This window comes from Neomonachus schauinslandi, chromosome 16, assembly GCF_002201575.2.
Source record: "Neomonachus schauinslandi chromosome 16, ASM220157v2, whole genome shotgun sequence".
NCBI lineage: Eukaryota > Metazoa > Chordata > Mammalia > Carnivora > Phocidae > Neomonachus > Neomonachus schauinslandi.
In genome coordinates, this window is record NC_058418.1 from 6,103,965 (window position 1) to 6,123,895 (window position 19,931).

At 54.3% G+C, this 19,931-nt stretch overlaps 1 protein-coding gene across 1 annotated transcript in view; it reads left to right on the plus strand.

The window, feature by feature from the left end:
- The first annotated feature begins 2,137 nt into the window (after positions 1-2,137).
- Positions 2,138-19,931, plus strand: part of LRRC4B (leucine rich repeat containing 4B) — an 18,932-nt gene continuing 1,138 nt past the window's right edge. Inside the window, exons 1-2 of the mRNA XM_044922280.1 lie at positions 2,138-2,434; positions 18,855-19,924. Coding sequence (XP_044778215.1) covers positions 2,138-2,434; positions 18,855-19,924 — 1,367 coding nt within the window. The remainder of the gene's footprint in view (positions 2,435-18,854; positions 19,925-19,931) is intronic.

Below are 19,931 nucleotides of genomic sequence, written 5' to 3' on the forward strand. Positions count from 1 at the left end.
GGGGGGGGGGGACAAGGACGGAGATGGCTGAGGGCAAGGAGGGAAGGGGCGGGAGGCCCCGCCGCTGCAGAAGCTGTGATGCGGGGGGGGGGGGCTGCGGGCTGTCTGCAGGAGAGATGGGGACAGATGCGGAGGTAGAGACGCGGCAGCGGGCCTGGGCCTGGGGTGGCTACTGGGGGCATCCTGGCCTGGGGGTTCTCCAGCTGCAATTTCTGGCCCCGTTGGGCAGCGCCAGCCCAGGGGTTTGAAGGGTGTGGGCTGGGTCATCACCGGTCTTAGGAAATGGGAAAGGGAACGGCATAGACACCCCCCCCCATCACACTCGAGAAGCGGAGACCCCGCTGCGCTCACATGACTTGCAGACAGAGGCACACACAGCCCCTAGCCCCCCAGGGGGAAAAAGGAGTCCGGGATACAGACTCAGAATCAACCCCTCCCCCTCTCTGTCTCTCTAGGTCTCTCTGTCTCCCTGTCTCTCCATCTCTCCGTCTCTCCAGCTCAGGCTCTCACACAAGCATTCAGGCACACAGACTACGCACATGCATTTTTATCTGAGTTAAAATGATCTTGAAAACTGCCGAAGGAGGAAGTGAGTGTGTGTGTGTGTGTGTGTGTGTGTGTACACGCATGGGTTGGGGGGTGGCCCTGTGTCCGTGGCTCTGAGAGCCCGCTGAATGAGGGTGTGCCCAGCACTGCTCTACTGTGCATGTTGTGCAGACCGCTGCCCTCGACCCTCACTGGTGGGGAAGTGGGTCGGTGCTGGAGCGCAGCCTGCTGCTGTGGGTGCACTTGTGTGTGTACTCAAGACGCTGCGTGGAAGGGAGGGTGCGCCCAGGGCCACAATCCCCCTCTGCCACCCACCGGCCAGCTCCGTGCTGGGATGAGTTGCGCCCCCTCCTAGCGCCTCAGTGTCCTCATCTGTAGATTGGGCGTCCTAACACCTTCCTCCTCCGGTTTCTGTGAGGCCTAAATGAGAACACCATGTGTGCTGAGACTGGGGCGTAGAAAGGTCTCCCCCCAACGCTGAAGCTATTATTATTATAGTTCTTGCCATTGTTGTTACGATCAGTCCGTCCCCTTCCGTCTGGTCCTGGCCCCACCCGCCCACCCCCGCCCAGAGCCCTGCCCCCAACCCCTTCCCCACCAGCTGTCCCAGCACCCACCCACCCACCGGAGCCACCCACCACCCGCTGCCTTTGCCTTGAGCACCTGCAACCTCAGGGCCAATGGGGGTCGGGGGGGGTGTGCAGCCCTCCCAGGTCCCCCTCGGCCACCTCCTCCCCCTTTGTCTTCTCCAGTCTGCCTCCTCCCTCCCACCCCGTGGCCTCCCAGCCTCTCCTGCCCACACTTCACCTCCACAGTTGCCTTGTCTGGCACCTCACCTTCTTCAAGTTCTTCCTTTGAGTCTAACTCAACTCTCTGTGGCTGCTGCGAGGCCCACGGCCCGGACGGGTGACGGGAGTCTGACGGGAGCCTGCGGCTGGGCCCCGTGTGGAGGGTGTTTGGTGCTGGGAAGCTTGTCTCTTGGCAAACACTCCTGGGCGGGAATAGGATGAAGGGACAGGAGGTCCTGCAGGCGGTGAGAATACTTGGATGGGGCCTGTGAGGGAAGCCAGACTCCAGAGCCCCGGCCCCCCACCCCAGACTTCCAGACCTGGCACGTCACCCTCTCTCTGTTCCTTCGTCTGTTTGTCTCTCTTTCTCTCCCTCCATCTCTACCTCTTTATCTACCTTTCTGAAACCATGCAGAGAACTAAGTTTTGAATCGGACTGACTTCTCCATTACTGGCCAACTGCCTTGGGCAGCCTTTTTCTCCCCACCCCACCCCTGCCTCAGTTGTCAGTTCTACGAAATGGGTATACTCTTCCGGTCAGGAATGACTTGAGACAATGCAAGAAGGGCAGGGTTGGCCCTTGTCTCTGCTGCCCTCAGCAGGTGGGTCACCACCAGGGGGGCTGGGGGAGCCCCACCCTTCGGGTCTTGAGCGGAGCAGGGAGGTGATGGTGGCCGGCAGAGAGCCGCCTGGGGGTTGGGAAGCAGGCGGACCACACACAGGGTCCCTGTCCTTCACTGAGCCTCTCCCTCTCTCTCCACTCCACAGCCCCCCGGCGCCCTCGCGGAGCATGAACATTGAGGATGGCGTGCGCCCGCAGCTCCCCGTGCCCCCCACTGCCGCCCGGTAGGATGTCCTGGCCCCATGGGGCCCTGCTCTTCCTCTGGCTCTTCTCCCCACCCCTGGGGACCAGCGGGGGCGGCGTGGCCATGACATTGGCGGCCGGAGGGGGCTCCCCGCCGGCCACCTCCTGCCCCGCGGCCTGCTCCTGCAGCAACCAGGCCAGCCGGGTGATCTGCACGCGGAGAGAGCTGGCTGAGGTCCCGGCCAGCATCCCTGTCAACACGCGGTACCTGAACCTGCAGGAGAACGGCATCCAGGTGAGCTGGGCCAGCAGCCAGTGGGGGCGGGGGGGCACAGGTGGTGGCCGGGTCCTCCTGCTCGAGCTGGCAAAGGCCTTCTGGGTGTCCCCTTGGCACTTACGAGATCCTGTTTGCATCCTATTAACTTGAGCTCAGTCTGTCTGGGTTTTCTCACGTGAGGTTCCCTGTCTTTGTCCAGCGTGTTGGGGCTCAGGGGTAGGACCACCTGCCTGCCTCCCACAGTACAGGACAGGTGAGCCCTTGGCCTGGCCCCGGAGTCACAGGTGTGTAGAGTGACCCTTGCACGAGGCCTCTGTGCTGTCCACATGGCTCCATGTGGGCTCGTGAGGGCATGACTTCGCGTCTCAGTTTCTTTATCTGAAAAACGGGGATGACAGAGCCCCTGCCCCAAGGGGCTGGGTGAGGACTGATGGGTTTCATACTTGTCAAGGACTTAGAATCTTCTGGCACCTGGCGAGCACTCCTTTGCTGTGCAGTGAGCTCGTGTGCCCGCTTCCCAGAGGTGGTATGACATTTGGAGATCTAAGCACTCTCACGTGCCTAGTCCCATGTCGGCACATGGTTGGTGCTCCGATGGGGCACTTGCCATCCGATTCACTGTGACCGTGACTGAGGTGGGCTATAAATGATGCTCTGAGGGCAGAGCTGTGCGTTTTTTTTTTATTTTATTTTATTTTTAAAGATTTTATTTATTTATTTGAGAGAGCGAGAATGAGAGAGAGTACATGAGAGGGGGGAGGGTCAGAGGGAGAAGCAGGCTCCTCGCTGAGCAGGGAGCCCGATGCGGGACTCGATCCCGGGACTCCAGGATCATGACCTGAGCCGAAGGCAGTCGCTTAACCAACTGAGCCACCCAGGCGCCCTGGCTTCCAGACTTTTGATCCACACCCCTGTCAGAGGGATGGAGCCCCATGGACGTGGGTGAACTAATTTGTAAGTCATGCACAGGTCTGCTGTAGGCATGCATCATGCGCCCCCAAACTGCCTGCTCCCCCAGGGTGGAGAGTGTCCTGCCCCCGAGAGTGGACTCTTGTGAACATTCAGTGAAACGGGCCTCCCTTCGGGGACACCCTGCAGGTGGGGGGCGGGATTGAGGCTGCCGAGGGAACCATCAAAGGAGCTTGAGGAAATAACTTTTTAATTATCCAAATAAAAAAATGAAAAAAAATCATCCTAGTCCCACCACCTAGATATAAGTAACTACTGTTTATATTTTGTTTTAAAGCCTTCCTGGCTCTTTCCTGTGCCCATGTCAATGGATTTTTAAATTATTTATTACAGAATGAATGCAAATTAATTTAGAAAAACTAGAAAATACACCTAAGTAAAAACACAGGGACAAAAGCCAAGCGGAATTTGACAAACAGGTAACCCCATTAGCATCTAGTTCTTTCCGTTCAGATCCTCTCCACGCATGCTCCCGGTGTGTGTCCGGTGGGCAGCCCTGGCCAACGGATTTCTGGCTTTTTTTTTTCTTTACTTTTTGGAAAGTGGAAAGAATGAAATCACACCACTTGATACTGGTTTGCAGCTGACTTTAGACACCTGAGAGCATAATAGGAGCATCTTTCTCCCTGACGCTGACACTCGTCTAAAACGTCAGTGTTAGTGGCTACGTGGGATCCCGGTGCATGGCCTTCCCATTACTGCGCCGGTCCCTTCTTCCCAGTGCTGGAAGTGATAGAGACAGCACTGTGGTCAACATCCCTGGTGCGCATTCTTGGAACTTTCCAGAACCCGCCCTTGGGATAAATTCCTAGAAGCAGAATCTCAGGGTTAGAGGGAAGATCACAGAGGCGCTGCCCTACAAGTCCTGTGTGTCCTGCTCTCTGGGTGTTGTCCTCCCTCACAATGGCTGGTGCTTTCCCCACACTTGCATGGGAGTGTGTGCGTGTGTGTGTGCGCACACACACACACACGCACACACACGCACGCATACACACGGCCTGACACCAAAGCCCCATAGAAATGGCCAGAGTTCTGGGGATCCGAGAGTCTGCCCTGTCCTGTCCATGGTCACTTGCTTGTTGTCTGGCTCCGCACTGATGGTCACTCCCACGAGGGTGGGGACTTCACCGTGCTCCCTGCTGTATGCCCAGCACCTGAACAGAGCCTGGTACACACTAGGTGCTCAGCAGATGTTTGTCTATGGAAGGAAGGCCGCCTCCCGAGCTCCCACCTTGAGGACTTGGCAGTGTGTGTGTCCGCGCGCGCGCGCACGGAAGGCGGGTCCCTGCAGCGCCTGCAAGAACCACCTGCCTCTCTAGAACAGTGGCATCCACCTTCGGGGAGGGCTCAAACGCTGTTCTGAGACATGACAGGGACAGCACATGCCCTTCAGGAGCAAAATAATTTTTAACCATCTGCAGTCTTCCACGGGCCCCTAATTGTTTCTGAGATGGGACAGGGGTGTGCAAGCCCAGAGCTCAAGGAGATACCTTCTAGGCAGAGGCCCCCTACCTCCCAGCCCCCATGCCCCTCAGGCCATGTGCCAGTGCCCTCACACTTCACACAGCCCCCCTGCTCCCCCCCGCACAGGCCTGCTCCTCCTCCACGAGGCTGGGGTCCTCCCTGGGCACAGAGGCCTCGTGCCTTCTCCTTCTTCCTCCACTGCCTTGTACCCTTGTCCCCGCTCTGTTCCCCTCCTCCCCGGAGCCAATTGCCCTAATGTGTTTACTGTGGATCTTTCTGCTTGTGTGTGTTCTCGCAAAATGCTTATTGTTGCTTTGTGTGCATGTATTTTTAATTTATGTAAATGAAGCTGCATTATAGATGGCTTTCTTTGTCTCACTGTTTTCACCCAGCCTGGGTTTTAAGAGCCATCCACATCGGGGTATGTGCGTGTGTGTGTGTGTGTGTGTGTGTGTGTGTGTGTGTGTCTACTCTGCTGCTTTAACTGCTGCAGAATTCTCCTTGATGGGTGCCCCCCCACTTCCTGCCCTCCACCTCCCAAGTCAGGACAGACACCTGGGAGGCGTGGAGCTGCCTCCACCACAAATTCTCCCTGGAGACCCCTTTGGAAGCTGCGTGATAACATCTTTGGTATACACACCAGGGGGATCGCTGGGTCAGAGGTCATGCATGTACTTAACCTAACAAAGTACATGGAGCCATGGAGCTTTCAGGGAGCTGCCCGGGGTCCCTCGGGGTCCGCCATGAGGTCGTTTGGGCAGTGTGTGAGGGCACTCGACAAGGAAGGGTGCCTCTGTCCTAAGAAACCAATCCACCCACCCGAAAGAGGGGCTTAGAGGTGCTTCAGAGAGTGAGGTCGAAGGATGGCCCAAGGGCCAGAGGGTGGAAGCCGGCTCAGTTCTTGGTCATCCTGGCATTGGTTCTTACAACAGAATGTTATGCAGCTATTCAAAACAGAGCTTCGAAGAATATCCAATGACACAGGGAAATGCTTAGAATAGGATCCTGAGCTCTCAAAGGATGCAAGTAGGACGTCCCATGTGTTTTAAACACTGCAGGGAAAGCAAAAATAAAACGCAGGGACCACTCAGAACTGTTCATACTGCCTTTCTCTTCGCACTAGTGTTCTGGAGGATATTGAGTTTCTTCTTTTCACTCTCTTTAACGTCTAAATTTTCTTCAGTGAGGGCACTGGGTACTTTTTGTAATCAAGGAAAAGTTATACTTAAAAATAATATGTACAAAAGGTTGTACAAGCTGAAGACAGAAGTCTGTACTGGGATTTGCTCACCTGACCCCGGAGAAGGGAAGAGAAACCAGTTTGCTGAGCACTGACCCTGAGCGGGGGACTGGGAGTGCTTTTCCTGCAGGGACCTCTTCATTCCCATGAGGACAGAATTACTTCTCCCATTTCACGAGACAGCCCCTCCCCTGACTCCTCACTTCTGAGCCTCATGCACAGAATCTCGTGTCTACACTTCTGTCTGCCCGGCTTCTGTGTGCTCCCCGCGGCTGCCGGGACTCCTCCTTGTCCTGTCTCGAAGCCACAGTGCTTCCCCTCTTACCCTTTTATTGTTGGATGATATTCTGTCCCATGAAGTTACCACCATCTCTTCATCCATTTCCTATTGATGGGCATTTGGCTTGTTTCCAGTGTGGGGTTCTCCCTCGTCCTGACTTTAGATGTAGACTCCTCCTGAGCCACGGCAGGCACAGTGGGACTCCTTCCCGTTCACTCCGTGGAGAGGGGCCTGCGTGCTGCGGGCTGGAGCAGAACTGGTGCCCAGGGCGCCTTGGGCTCAGGCCTGACCGCACGCCCCTGGGACTGTCAGCGAGCCATACGGGTAGTGGAGTCCGACTCCATCGGAGCTCAATCCCCCAGGTGTCCCACCTGTCACCTTCCCCGTCTGAGCCTACCCAAGACAGAACCCTTCAGGACGTGGCCCCACCGGCCTCCTGCATCGCTGGGCCCTCACGCTGGCCCCCTTCCACTCCCACTCAGCTCGGTGCCTTCACGCTTGATGTTCCCTCTTTCTGGAATGCTGTTCCACTCTCCCCTTCATCTGCTCAGCACCAGCACTTATGATTGTGGGGGACAGTGAGGTGTGACTCACAGCTCTTCCTGGGGTACATTATCGAACCCGTCTGGGCCTCAGTTTCGTCATCAGTGAAATGGGGATAATAACATAGAGCTGCTGAGAAATTCAATGCCTTCGTTCTTTGGACAAATGTCCTGAGCGCCGCTGTGTGCTAGTGGGGGATGCTGGTCACATGAGGCAGTGTATGTATGTTCGCTCCTGAGGACCTAGCAGGGGACGCTGGCGAGTGGCCTGCTCCTGAGCAGCTCTAGCAAGTGTTGACAGTGAGACCTTTGTCACGGTCACCGTGGTCTTTTTTTTTTTTTTAAGATTTTTATTTATTTATTTGACAGAGACACAGCGAAAGAGGGAACGCAAGCAGGGGGAGTGGGAGAGGGAGAAGCAGGCTTCCTGCGGAGCAGGGAGCCAACGCGGGGCTCCATCCCAGGACCCCGGTATCATGACCTGAGCCGAAGGCAGATGCTAAACGACTGAGCCACCCAGGAGCCCCCACCCTGGTCTTTACTGACTCAGGGAAATGTCTCAACCTCAGAGGTGCCTTCCCTGAACCCCCAATCAGGTCAAGGCCCCCCGATCCCCATGGCATCCCAAATGTATTGATCACACTTGTGCACACTTGTCAAGTCACCACTGGCCCAAAACACAACCATGAAATCAACAAATCAGAAAAGGTCTTGCCATCTTACAGAGCCGTGTGGCCTCCCAGGAGAGGGACAGGTGGGGGTCCCCATGTTTTAGTTGAGTAGCTGAGGCCTGAGAGACAGAAGAACGCTGTCTCCCCCTCCATTAATTACATCACCTCTCTGAGCCCGCCTCTCACCAGGGAGGGTGGGAGGAGGGGGATGTGTGTGGCCCCCAGCCATGCTCCAGGCTCTTTCCACAACAGCCCTGTGAGTAAGTCCTGTTCTTAACCATGTCACAGGCTGGGGAGACCGTGGTGTAGGAGAGGAAGGCCCTTGTGCAAGAGGCCACAGTCCGGAGAGGAATTGGGACTTAGCCCAGGCAGTCTGGCTGCAGAACTGGATATTTTCCACACTATTCCAGACGTTTCCTAATTCGTAGTTATCTGGGCTCTCTGTATCCCTGGTGATACAATCACAACATTGTATCGGAGCTCTGACTCTGTCCACACAGCCAGCCCCTCCTCTGGCCTTGTCCTTGCTCATTGGGACACTCGCCCCAGCTTCCTCCAGTCTTCCCGTCTCCCGCTGTTCCCCGCCCCAATCAGAGTCACCGCGTCATCCCTGGACTTTAAACCGGCTAGTGCTCCCCTTGCAGCAAAGACCCTTCCCAGGCTGGCCTGTCCCTGACCCAGCCACACCACATTCGGGCTGCCCTCCGCTGGGCCCAGACACTGCCCAGCCCTGCCCTTCCAGCCCTGCGGAAAACACGCCTTGACCTTGAATGGCCACGGCCACGTTCTGCACTTGCCTGGCACCAGGCACCTTTCCTCGAGGATTCGATATCTAGTTTAATCCTCACGACTATGACACCCAGAAGTGAGTCTCGCCCCACATGGAAGCAGGCTCCATGCTGGGAGCTGCCCTGAGACCATGAGGCCCTCTCCCTGTACTGACTGCCCATCCTGTGCCTGCCGGGCCCTGGCTTGTCACTCTGCGGCCCCCAGTTCACAACCCTGATTCGTTTATTGAGCAACTACTGTGTGCCAGGCTCTTCTGTAGGCACAGTGAACAGGACCTGCTCAGTGCTCCTGATGGAGGTGGGAGCTGAGCAATCAGGGGCGAGGGGGCAGGGCAGGGGGCCAGGGAGCCTCCCTGGGAAGGAGGTGTCTGGCCCGCCTGAGCCTTCTCCTGGTCCCGCCCACCCACTGCCTTAGGCAAAGCTGGGGTGTACTTAGCTCCTGATATAGATCTTACCTCTCCTCCCCGGGCATTATCTACACCCAGGTTCAGATGCCTGTCTGGGCTAGGGGTGCCAGTTGGTGCAGAGGTGGGGAACAGGCCAGACTCCACCAACAGGGCAAGGCTTGCCCCAGGAGGCCTGAGAAGGCAGCTCCTAAGTGGATGAATGGGAGGAGATGAGGGAGAGGGCAGGAGGGAGGGGAATAGGCCGGGGTGAGTGGACGGATGGTCACACGTGTGAGTGAATGGGGTGGGCACCTGGGAGGAAGAGGTCTCACGGGGCAGGGATGGTTAGGAAGCCTTAGCAAGGAGAAAGGCTTTTTTTTAGGGAGCCTTGAGTGACTAGTGCCCTGAGCAGGTGCAGAGGCTGGGATGGTGTTCCAGGAGGGGACAGCATGAGCCCAAGTGTGGAGGAGGAGAAGGAAAGTCACAGAAGCTCTCAGGCACTAAGCTCCTAATGTGTGAAAAGGCATTTAATCCTCTCACCAATCCTAGGACGTAGATTTTATAATCCCCTTGCACAGATGGGGAAGCAGGCCTAAACTTGACCCCAAGTCACAGAGGTAGTAAAGGGGCAGCCATCAGGACTCCAGCGGTGTGACCAGCAGGCTACGGGGCTCACGAGTGAGAGCAGTTGGTGGGGCTGGGGCAGGGACAAGACAAGTCTAAGTCTGCCTGGGGTGCTGAGGAAGAGTGGAGTTTGCGCTCTCTCCTCTCAGGTTAATAGTGGGGGCCGCTGAGCTCTGGCCAGAGCCCTTCCCCACCCACCGCCCCATGCAGCGGTGGAGGGCTGGCCCGAGGGGGCTGAGAGTTGGCTCCAGCCACCCTCACCCAGTGTGGTTCCTGGAAGGTGGGGCATGGAGCCTCTGGGCACCTGCCGGTAGAGCTCAGTGCCAGCATGGCCTGGAACCTTCGAGCAGGTTTAGAACTTGTTGTTGGGCCGCGAAGGGGTGAGGTTGACAGAAACAATTATGGATTTCACTGAAGGAGATGTTGTGTTCTAAGTGGCCACCCTGCCCCTGGGCTCTGCTGAGTTGCTGTGATACGGGGTTGTTCTCACTTAGTCCTCAGGGCCCCTGCGCCCATGTTACAGAGGAGGATACCGAGGCCCCGGGAGGCTGAGTCTAGGCCCAAGAAGCTCAGTGCAGGAGCCCCCAAGCCTGCCAGCCTCCCTCAAGGAAGTCCCCGCTGAAAAGAGAGGCACAAGGCCCTTATCTCAGGGAAGGAGGAACTACAAGAAGTTATCACAAAAGCACTTGGTACAGAACAACGTTTTTAAAATTGTGAATGCAAAAAACACAAGAAAAGACAGCAAGCTACTAAACTTTGTTATTGGTTCATTACATTCAAAATGTATAAAAACAATTTATCTTCATAGTGTTAAGATGAACAATTCACTTAATCATTTCCTACCACAGTTAAATTTTTAATAAAGGATTTCTTGACGGTTTAGTTTCTTAAAAACCCCAACAGAATGCAGGGGGGATTTTCAGTGTTAGTGATGTTTACCTACCATAGCTGAAGTGGAAAGTCCCCTAAAGAATAGGCCAAGTTCCAGGATGAAGGGAGAAGAGAGGTCCCCCTTAGGGTTGGGAGTGGTCCTCGATGGGGCCGCCTTCCCTTGCCTGATCGGCATCTGTACCCTTGATACTGAGCACAGAGCCAGGCGCGTGTGGAGGAGGGCTCAGCAAACGTGGGCTGAAGAAGTGAGGGGCTGTGGGCACTTGGCTGTTAGGTGGCTGTCAGAAGCGAGACCCCAGGATTACCTCCTCTGCAACATCACAGAACATCAGTGTCCTTCCAGGCCCAGTGTCCACTCCAAGACTCCAAGAACCAGTCCCCACCTTGTCCATCCTACCCTGGGCCAGTGGTCACAGGAGTGCCCCGGTTTAAGATGATCTGCTGGCGGGGGGGTCAAATTGTGCTGTGGAGCAGCCCACACCTGCCTCTCCCCCTACAGGCAGGGCAACACCTGCGAGCTGTTTACACCATCACCATTTAAATGATCATTTGCATAATTATTATGTTTAGTGTCCTCCTCACTTGAGGTCAGGCTCTGGGAAGTCAGGGCTGTGTCTTTCTTGTCCACAGCTGGATCCCCAGAGCCCAGCAAGATACTTGACACATAGCAGACACTCAAAGAATATCTGTCAAATGAGCAAATCAACACGTGGGTAATGGTTGAATAAGGAACCAGCGCCACAGCTCAAAGAATACATTGGAAACAACAGAGAGCCCAACCCTCTTGGCTTAGGGTGGATAGACATGACAGAGACTTCATATTTATTTAGATTGAGGAGAAGCAGACTTCGAGTCCTGGTTCCGCTACTTTGGAGCTGTGAGACTGAAGGCAGATAACTTTTCCTCTCTGCAGTAAACCATCAGATAGGAGGGGAGACAGAGACATGTGGCTGATAACCCCCACGTGACAGGATTTCCACAAGAATTAAATAAGATCACCACCTCAGAGCATTTGGTACGGGGTCTGGTACACAACAGGCACTTAACAAATTAGTGGCTCTGCCCTTCTGCCTCATCAGGAACCTGCCCAGGGTGATGCTTTGTTTCAGGGTAGGGATGGGATCAGCCTTGTATTGCTTGGGAGGAGAGGAGAGGAACTGGCTGACTGTGGTCTTTAGGTATGCATGTTAAATTTTAAAGGTGACCACTAAAAGAAGAGAAAGGGAAAATATATAAATTCTAAACTAGAGGGGCACCTGGGTGGCTTAGTTAAGCATCATGGCTCAGGTCACGATCCCAGGGTCCCGGGATCAAGCCCCACGTTGGGCTCCCTGCTCAGCATGGAATCTGCTTCTCCTTCTGCCTGCAATTCCCCCTGCTTGTGCTCTATCTCTCTCACTCACTCACTCTCAAATAAATAAAATCTTTTTTAAAAATTATAAAATAGTAGATGGGGGAAATGGAATAAAAAGAAAATCAATGAAAAAGATGGCAGGAAAGAGAAAGAATAGGCTGCAAAAAATCAGGACAAACAAAAAGCACAAAATAAGAGAATAATTCCCAATGTATTAGTAATTACAATAAATGTAAATGGACTAAACATCCAATTAAAACAGATTTTCAGACTATATTAAAAACAAAATCCAAAAGACACACCTAAGACACCAGGTCAGAATGGATGAAAGCAAATAAGATGGCAAATGCTAACCAAAAAAAAAGAGTAAGTTGGAGCCAGTTCTGTCACTGAGGGTTTCAACACGTTGGAATTGTCACCCAGGCCAAAAGGTGTGCAGGTACACAACAGCTGACACAACTGGGGTGCTCTCCAAATCCAAGCCTTGTCCATTCTGGCCATTCACTCAACACGCTTGGCTGAAGTTGGCCATGAACTAGGGGACAGTGAATGCGGAAACCATCCAGATGGCGTCCACTCATAGCCTAGCCAAGAAGAAGGACGCATTAAGCCCGTGTGATAAGAGAATGTGTATGACATGTTAGTGAGCAGGGGAACAAAGAGGGTTTGCTGGAGGATGACAACTGGAATTTCCCAGAGAACAAGGAGGAGGATGGCATCCCAGGCAGGGGGTGCGGCCTGTGCAAAGGCAGAGATGTTGGGCAGAGCACGGAGAGCATGTGGAACCCAGACATCTCCCTATGGCTGGAGTAGAGGAGAGGCAATGGGACAGTCCTGCAGGGCCTCTGACCCCAGGTCGAGGGTGATAGGGAGCCTTGGGAGGACTGTGAGCAAGGATGTGGTGGTGTCTGAACTACATGTTAACCAATGTAGAAGAAAGATGCTGAGGAAGAAACTGGATGCCCAAAGTTGGACAAATGGTCATGCTCACTATGAGCTGAACCAACAATTTTAGATATATATATTATTGCATGCTTGCCATGTTCCAAGCACTCTCGACCTTGTCCAAGCCTCACAGTGATCCTGCAGTACCTGTGAGGAAAGTGGGCTCAGAGATATTAGGACACTCGCCAAAGGTCACACAGCTGGTCAGCCGCAAAGCCACGATTCAAACCCAGACCCGGCAACTCCCCACTAAGCTGCTCCCCAGGCATCCTGCAGAGGAGGGAGAATTGACTGGAATCCTGGTAAAAATAAAAGCACTCACTATTTAAAGCAACCCTACAGCACATCTTCAATAAAACCAGGCTTCCCTTTGCAGCAACACCCCCGTCCTGCCTAGATCTCAAGTGCATTAGTAAAGTGATTGGGGGGACCCCACCCCCCTTGGAAATGCCCCTCATCTCCCTTCACACACGCCGTTCCCATCGCTCCTGAGACAAAGCACACAGAGCAGGAGCGGCCTCAGACTCTGCCAGCAAGCACCTTATGGACAGACGGTAGTTGCGGTCACTCTTTCCAGAGGACCAGGGAGATGTGAGCTGGAATCCCAGCTGTGCGCTTCCCAGTGGGCACAGTGGGCAGCCCTACCGAGTCACTGGACCTCACTGAGCCTCGGCCTCCGGGTTCACACCCCAGCTCCGCTGCTTTCTCATTATGTGACTTCACTGAGCAGGTTCCTTCTCCGAAAAGTAAGCCTAATGACACCTGCCTTGCAGGGCTGCTGGGGGACAGCTAATGCGACCAACAAATGCTCAGTCCAGAGCCTGGCATTTGTCACCTCTGCTCAGTGAGCACCTGCAGTGCCAAGTCCTGTGCTAAGCAAATGTCAGTGATTCCCTTGAGTCTTGTGGACAACTTTGTAAGGTCGATGTCACGATGCCCTTTCACAGTGAGGACCCCCCCCCATTTGCTCCTTCAGAACTGCTTTATCCCCACGCAATAAAAAGCAATGGATGAATGAATAAATAAGGGATATTTGGTCTGGATCCAAGGGAGTGAGCAGGAATTTTCCAGGCAGAAAAAAAGGGAAGGACATCCTGAGAAGAGGGAACAGCATATGCAAAGATAGTTCCAGGAGTTGTTATTGGCTGAATGTCACTGGAGTGAGGACTGCAAAGGGCAGGGGGCCGTGCAGAGGGGAGGGGAGAGGCAGGCAGATGCCAGGCCAAGCAGGGCTTCTGATGCGGGCTCAATTTCCTCTGAGAGCACTGGGGAGCCATGGAGGGCTGCAGGCCGCCTTCCACCAGGAAGCTGGGCTGGGGGGCTGCACTGACAGCAGGGACCCTGGAAGGAGGGAAGAGCAGGTGGGCACACAGTGCTTTCCTGCTCAGCTTGCAGATGGGTTTGCTGGAAACTGGGGAGGCCCCAGAGCTAAGTGCCACGGAGACTGGATGAGGGCAAGTTGTCTTTGGCTCCTGGGCCAGCAGCCCTTTTGTTCTAGATTTCTCGTCCAAACTCTCAAGTCTAACCTTTTAAGAGCCCACTGCATTCTCCCCCTGGTGATTAGCAACAACCGGATCCTCCTCCTGCTGCTGCAGTTGTCCTTACTATTATTTTTAATAGAAACGGCGAGTGAGGGCCTGCTTTGTGCCATACCAGTGTTTCCCAGGGTGATGATAAAAGGCACCCTGCGAGGAGGGTTCTGTGCTTGTGATGTTTGGGAAACCCAGAGTGGAGCAAAGTGGAACCGTCCTTCCCCACAGGACTTCCCGGACTTCCAGCCCACAGCAGTGGCGCCTCCAGGAGGGACTGCGTGGCTTTAGACGTTTGATCAGGGAAGCTTTTTGTTGCTGCTGTCATGTAGCAGCACCTCATGGGATGAGCCCGGGTCTTCCTGGTGCTCCCTCGTTCTCCCTCCGAGGGGGGAGCCGAGGCTGCAGCCACCACGTGGCCACGGGAGCCGGGTCCCAGGGCTTCTCAGGGTCCTGGGGCTGCGCCCCCTAGTCTTGGGTACAAGGCCGGTTGCCTGCAGAGACCCCAAGCCAACCCTCCTCAAGGCCATCCTGCCAGCGTGCTCCGCCCCTCCCCTGGTCCCCAGAAGTCAGATCCTGCAGGTGCCACCAGCGAGCTTTAGACCAGACTCCTTCATGTGATAGCATTTACTGGGGTTTCGTCCCACTCTAAAAGTTAGCCACCTTTACTGCAGGAAATTAGAGAAGGCAGAAGTGTATTACGGAAAATAAATAATTGACCCTGGCAATTCCAACTCAATGTCCCAAAGGAGGTATAACCCTGGGAAGCAATTCTAGATAGCCATGAAAATTGTTTTTGAAGCATATATCATGAAAGGGAAAATACAGTGTAATACTATTTTTTTAAGTTTTATTTTTATTTAAGTAATCTTTACCCCCAACGTCGGGCTTGAACTCACAACCCCAAGATCAAAGAGTCACACGCTCTACTGACTGAGCCAGCCAGGCGCCCCTACAGTGTAATACTACTATTAAGGGGAAATGAGGGCCAAGGAGAGAATATTATGTCACCAAAATTTTGTGAAATATAAAAAAAGGTAAAAAAGAGATATATCCCTGCATTATATGCAAGGAAAAAAGATTAGAAGGATGTATACCAAATTGTTAACGTAAGTTAACATGAGTAGAGGTCCTTTGGCTCATTTTTCTTTTCTTCTTAGACTTTTTCCTGAAATGAGTATATATTACTTTTATCAGCAGGGGGGAAAAGGCATATGGAAATCTGCTTTGTTATTCTAGCTCATGTCCACTGAGGCCGCAGGAGGTTTTAGCTGATGTCCTTTCCCCGTCGCTCCTCTGAGCTGTGTTTTCCCCGGCCACCCAAACTCCATCCCACTGTTCCTGGAAACCATTCACGTGATCTGAGAATCACAAAGTTTTAACAGCCCAAGTGTATCTCCTTGTCTATCCCTTTCACCCTGAGCCCACAAAGACTCCTTCCTCAGGCCAGGTGCCCAGGGCTGTTCTCCTCAGGAATCTGGTTTCCACGGAGGCAAGGACCCCAGGGCAGCGCTGCAACCCCTGGAGGGGCCTGGACTCTGATGATAAGGGCAGGTAGACAGCGGGGGGGGGGGGGGGGGGGGGGGGGGGGGCACGGGAGCTGGGTGTTAAAGGACGGATGTCAGGAGGCCAGAAAAAAAGTGGGGAAGCTCTTCCTGGCAGAGTGAACAGCAAGTGCAGAGCCTCAGAGGCTGTGTTCTGGGACCTGCCATGAATAGGAAAGGGAGGAGGAAGGGGAGGGCAGAGACTGGGTCTTATTATGGGATGGCACTATGGGGCGTCATTCCTGGTCTGCGTCAGTGTGGAGCGGAAGAAACTTGTGCTGGGAATAATGGGGCTCCTGGAGGGACCTGGGGTGTGGGCATAAACAGAAATCTGGGACCGGTGTCCAGGTGGAAGAGGAAGAGGCTGAGTGGGGCTGGGCCATGGGATGGAGAGGAGGGGATGGGACAAGGAGGGCCGGTGGGGAACTGGCGGGCCCCAGCGCGTGTCAGGCTCACGTCCCTGATTTTCAGTTAGATGGCGCAGTAAGGGGCTCTCTGCCTCAAGAGCCGCCCTCCACAGGCTCTGATCCCAATGGTGCACACGATACTGAACACCAACAAGAGCCCCCAAGCACTCTCCAGCGATCGCAGTGTGGCCCCCAAAGTGGCTCTCATTCTCCCCTCACGGCCAGCCCTGGATGGGAGGCCCAGAGAGTCCAACCACCAGGCCCCATAGCCAGGAGGTGGGGACGGGATGCGAACCAGGCTCTGTCTTCACTGCGCAGATGGTGTCCCAGCCACTGGCCACCTCCGTGGGCCTCCGTTCCCGCCTTTCGGAAACGGGCACTAACAGTCCTAGTTCATAAAGCTGGAGGATAAAACACAGTTGTGTTCACAAAGCCTCGAGGAGTCAAGGAAGCGCCTGGTAACCTGCACGGCCTAACAGGATGGCCACACTGGCCACACAGGGCCACTGAGCGCACGGGCTGTAAACCACACACGGAGTTTGGAAGACTGTGTGCAGAAAGAGGGTAAAATATCTCCTTCGTAAGTTCTCATATTGATTACATGTTGAAATCATAATATTTTAGACATATTGGGTTAAATAAACATATTATTAAAATTGATTTCACCTGCTTTGGTTTTCTTTTTTAACGTGGCTTCTAGGAAATTTAAAAAGTAAATATGTAGCTTACATTGTATTTCTGCTGAGTAGCACTGACATGAGCAGTGGCTGTTGTTACTCTGTGATTATGACAGTGTCAGGAATATTATTGTTCCTTAAGCTGGGTGCCTCTCAAGTACAGTCTTTTTTAAAAATATTTATTTATTTATTTATATATCTTTTTTTAAAAGTAGGCTCCATGCCCAGCTCCAAGCCCCAACACGGAGCTTGAACTCACGACTCTAAGATCAAGACCTGAGCTGAGATCAAGAGTCAGACACTTAACCGACTGAGCCACCCAGGCGCCCCTAAAAAAGCTTTTTAAAGTGTTTTGCTACTTATTATAAAAGTACCTTGGGTTCATTAAAGAAATAAGTAAATAAAAATTGTCCATAATCCCTGACAGCTGGAGTTCACTGCCAAGAAGAGCCCGGAGTATGTACTTACGGTCTTTTCTTGGTGCATATATGAGTACAGCTAATTCTTCAGCTTCTTTTTAGAAGTCTACAAAGTCACAGGGCGCCTGGCTGGCTCAGTTGGTGGAGCGTGCAACTCTTGATAAGGTTGTGAGTTTGCGACCCACACTGGCCGTAGGGATGATGTAAAAATAAAAACTTTAAATAAAATAAACCGTACAAGGTCGTGCCCACATAGTATGCTATTTGGAGTTCTCTATTTCCCCCTCAATATTATAATGCAAGCATTCCCTCAAGGCATTAACCAGGCTTCACAAATGCCATCTGATGGCTGTGTGATCGGGCCACACCTGCGAATACTAAGGAGAATCTGGTAAGATTCTGCCTCCCATGCCCAGCCCAGGACCGCCCCTCCTGTGGCCCCTCAGCCTCTGCCCTGAGAGGTAGCAACCAAGTTCAGGGGTTAAGAGCTGGGACTCTGGAGACAGATGGCCTTAGTCAGATAGCAAGTCTGTCATCTCCTCCTGTGTGACCTTGGGCGAGTCACTGCACCTCTCTCTGCCTCCCGCTAAGATGGAGATAATTCATAATCCCTCCCGTGAAGCCCTTGAGGCCAGATGTTCTGACATCTGCTGGTAAAAAGTGAGGCACTGATGTCCAGCGCTTATTTTCTACCGCCCGCTGGGACCTTCTACCCCTTAGCAAGTGTGGGACTAGTTCTAGAGTGAAGTGTTTGAATAGTCACGAGTGGGATCAATAAAAGCTCTAAATAGCTTCACGTGAGTTCTGATCAGGCTCTACCACCGAATGGTATTTGGCACCAAAGTTAGGGAAAATCTTCCGGTTTTCGGAGCTTTATGGATTTCATAGTCCCAGATACTGAGTAAGTACCTATCTTGTAGGACAGTTTGGCGGATTACATGAGTTGTTGCCCACAAAGCATTTAGAATGGTGTCTGGCGCCAAAGTGGGGCTCAGTGCCTGTTAGCTGTTGGTGTAAGTATTTTTAATCTTTTTTCCTGAGGTGTAATTTACATATAACAAAATGCCCCTGTTTTCGGTACAGTCTGGGGAGTTTTGACAGTCTTATTCATCCAGATAGCCACCACCCCAGCCGAGAACCTTTCCATCACCCCAGAAAGCTCTCTCATGCCCTTTGCCAGCCTGACCTCCCCCCACACACTTAGAGACCACCATTTAGCACGTGTAGGACGCGGCATGGACAGACCCTACCACTCACGCTCCTTCACGTCTGGCTTCTTTTGCTCAACACGACGCCCGCCCATGAGATTGGTCGTGTGTATGGATAGTTGCTTCCTTCTCAGAAGCCATAGTGTTCCACGGTGCGGACACACAGCGTGGGTCCTTGAGCGGTTGACAGACATTCGGGTCGTGTCTGGTTAGGCCATAATGAACACAGGCGCTGTGAGCACCCATCACAAAACCTGGGAAGGACAACTGCTCTCCTCTCCCTCCGGGGAAACACTCGGCAGTGGGCGGGCCCGGTCGTAAGTAACGTGTGTCGTAACGTGTGTCACGGTGTGTTGAGCCTCATGAGGAACAAACTGTTTCCCAAAGTGGCCATCCGGTCTCACACTCCCACCGGCAAAGAGGGAGGGGCGGCCGCTGCGCACTCACAGGGGCCAGGCGTTCAGGCCTCGCTGACCGGTGTCTCCCCTCCCCCACCCCAGGTGATCCGGACGGACACGTTCAAGCACCTGCGGCACCTGGAGATCCTGCAGCTGAGCAAGAACCTGGTGCGCAAAATCGAGGTGGGTGCCTTCAACGGGCTGCCCAGCCTCAACACGCTGGAGCTGTTCGACAACCGGCTCACGACGGTGCCCACGCAGGCCTTTGAGTACCTGTCCAAGCTGCGGGAACTCTGGCTGCGCAACAACCCCATCGAGAGCATCCCTTCGTACGCCTTCAACCGCGTGCCCTCCCTGCGGCGCCTGGACCTGGGCGAGCTCAAGCGGCTGGAGTACATCTCGGAGGCGGCCTTCGAGGGCCTGGTCAACCTGCGCTACCTCAATCTGGGCATGTGCAACCTCAAGGACATCCCCAACCTGACGGCCCTGGTGCGCCTGGAGGAGTTGGAGCTGTCAGGCAACCGGCTGGACCTGATCCGCCCCGGCTCCTTCCAGGGCCTCACCAGCCTGCGCAAGCTGTGGCTCATGCACGCCCAGGTGGCCACCATCGAGCGCAACGCCTTCGACGACCTCAAGTCGCTGGAGGAGCTCAACCTGTCCCACAACAACCTGATGTCGCTGCCCCACGACCTCTTCACGCCCCTGCACCGCCTGGAGCGCGTCCACCTCAACCATAACCCCTGGCACTGCAACTGCGACGTGCTCTGGCTGAGCTGGTGGCTCAAGGAGACGGTGCCCAGCAACACGACGTGCTGCGCCCGCTGCCACGCGCCCGCCGGCCTCAAGGGCCGCTACATCGGCGAGCTGGACCAGTCGCACTTCACCTGCTACGCGCCGGTCATCGTGGAGCCGCCCACGGACCTGAACGTCACGGAGGGCATGGCCGCCGAGCTCAAGTGTCGCACGGGCACCTCCATGACCTCCGTCAACTGGCTGACGCCCAACGGCACCCTCATGACCCACGGCTCCTACCGCGTGCGCATCTCCGTCCTGCACGACGGCACGCTCAACTTCACCAACGTCACGGTGCAGGACACGGGCCAGTACACGTGCATGGTGACGAACTCGGCGGGGAACACCACCGCCTCGGCCACGCTCAACGTCTCGGCCGTGGACCCC